Genomic DNA, 1,783 nt, shown 5'->3' with positions numbered 1-1,783 from the left:
CTATGGCTTGGGCCGGGTGGGGTCTTGCGGTGTGGGGGTTGGGGGTGAGGCTTTGTCGAGGGGTGAGGAGGAGGAGGGTGAGGCCGGGCGGGAGGAAGGGGAGGGGAACTCCTTGATGGTGACGGTGAGGAGGTTGGTGGTGACGTCGGTGACCACCACGTCCTGGCAGCTCGGCGCGAGCTCGGGGCGCCAGTCGGGGTCGCCCTCCACGGGCACCCGCCGAGGGCCGCCGGCAGGGGCGGGGTCAGCGGCGACGGGGCAGCTGGCAGGGGCGGGGCTAGTGGGGTCGCGAGGCGGCGGGGCGGCGGCGCCGTCGGAGGTGGGTGGGCGTTTCTGTCCGCGGCGACGCCCGCCACGCAGCTTCCTCTTCCCCTCGCGAGAAAGGTCCAGAGCGTCTTCGTCTTCGTCCTCGAGGGAGGAAGAGGAGGAGCCGGTGGCGGAAGAGAGGGAGGGCGAGGAAGGGAGGAAAGAGGCGGCGGACGCCGGGTTGGGGTCGGAGGAGGACGAGGCGGACGGCGCCGGCGGCGGCTTCTGGTTCTCCTGAGGCTCTGGAGGCTGGGCTGGGCCGGGCTGGGCCGAGGCCGAAGCCTGGGGACTCGATTTGGAAGGCAGCCCCAAGATGGAGGCCACTGAGGCGGGCTTGGGGGGAGCAGCAGCGGGGGTGGGCTGGTTCTGAGAGGGAGAGGAAGGGTTGGCCTCGGAGCCACTGGAGCTGGAGGGGGAGGGGGGAGGCTGGTAATGGGGCTGGGCCCCCCCAGCGGAAGGGGTGTCCCTGGCTCCGGTGACCCCTGAGTAGGAGCCAGTCCCTGGCTGTGAGTGGAAGGGCCCCGGGCCCCCACACTGGAGCCCAAAGGGCTTCCCGTACATCGGGAAACCCAGCATCTTGAGTGGCGGCTGGAAGGGCCTATAGGGCGCCTCTCCTTGCCTCTTCCCGATGATGCGATTCCTGGAGGGGATGTTCAGACGCCCCCCCACGGCCGGCGTCTTCCTGGCCCCGCCTCCCCCCCTTCCGCCTCCGGCGCCCCCCGGCTTGTCGATGACCTTGAGGTTGAGGATGATGCGCCCCCTCTTGACCTCGCGCGGCTTCACGCGCCGGTTGAGGATGCGGACGGTCTCGGAGAACGGGGAGACGGCGGCGCGAGAGGGGAACGCCGCGCCGGGGCTCCCGAAGGGCGGGGCTAAGGGGTCAGTGCGGGGGAGCGGCCGGCGCGACATGCGGTGGCAGCGGCGAATGTCTTTCTTCAGCTTGTGGGTGGCGGCCAGCGAGTTGAGTTTAGGGGAGGGCGCCAAAGAGGAGGAGGAGGGATGGGAGGAGGGGGGTGGCCTGCTGGCGGAGGAGGAGGGAGTAGAGGAGGAGGAGGAGGAGCGTGGGGCACTCTGGCGGGCGTTTGACGCTCGGGAGGAAACCTCCCCTTTCTGGCCACGAGGCTGAGGAAACGAGAGAAGAAGAGGAGGAGGAAGTTGAGAGGGGCAAACCAGGAAGTACACGCCTACAATTACACGCCGTCACTTCAACAGAGGATATCATCAAAGCATAAGCTACGCTAAAAGAAAACAAGAACTCGCAATCTTGTTTAGCGGTCATCGTGGGTGAATTCAACAGTCACAACCGAACAGACCCTTTCTGCTGATTTATAATGTCTTTATCTAAACGTTTGTTTCAAACACAAGAACATGACGTCAGCCCGTGCTGCTGGGAATATGCCAGAAAAAACAATACCTTTGAGACGAGGTTCTTGGGTTTGGGTCCACGTTTCTTGGGGCCGCTCAGTTCCCTCTCGCG

The 1,783-nt window shown here is 65.8% G+C and overlaps 1 protein-coding gene across 1 annotated transcript; it reads right to left on the bottom strand.

The window, feature by feature from the left end:
* On the bottom strand, positions 1-1,780 carry LOC311328127 (uncharacterized protein; the record flags this gene model as incomplete). Its single annotated transcript, XM_084462152.1, has 2 exons — positions 1-1,428; positions 1,721-1,780. Coding segments are annotated over 2 exons (1,488 nt in total), but the record flags the coding sequence as incomplete, so codon positions are not given.
* Positions 1,781-1,783: the final 3 nt, after the last annotated feature.

This window comes from Borostomias antarcticus (genome assembly GCF_949987555.1).
Source record: "Borostomias antarcticus genome assembly, contig: scaffold_1122, whole genome shotgun sequence".
NCBI classification, from domain to species: Eukaryota; Metazoa; Chordata; class Actinopteri; order Stomiiformes; family Stomiidae; genus Borostomias; species Borostomias antarcticus.
Note: the sequence above shows the minus strand (reverse complement) of the source record. Positions and strands in the feature narration are given on the sequence as shown.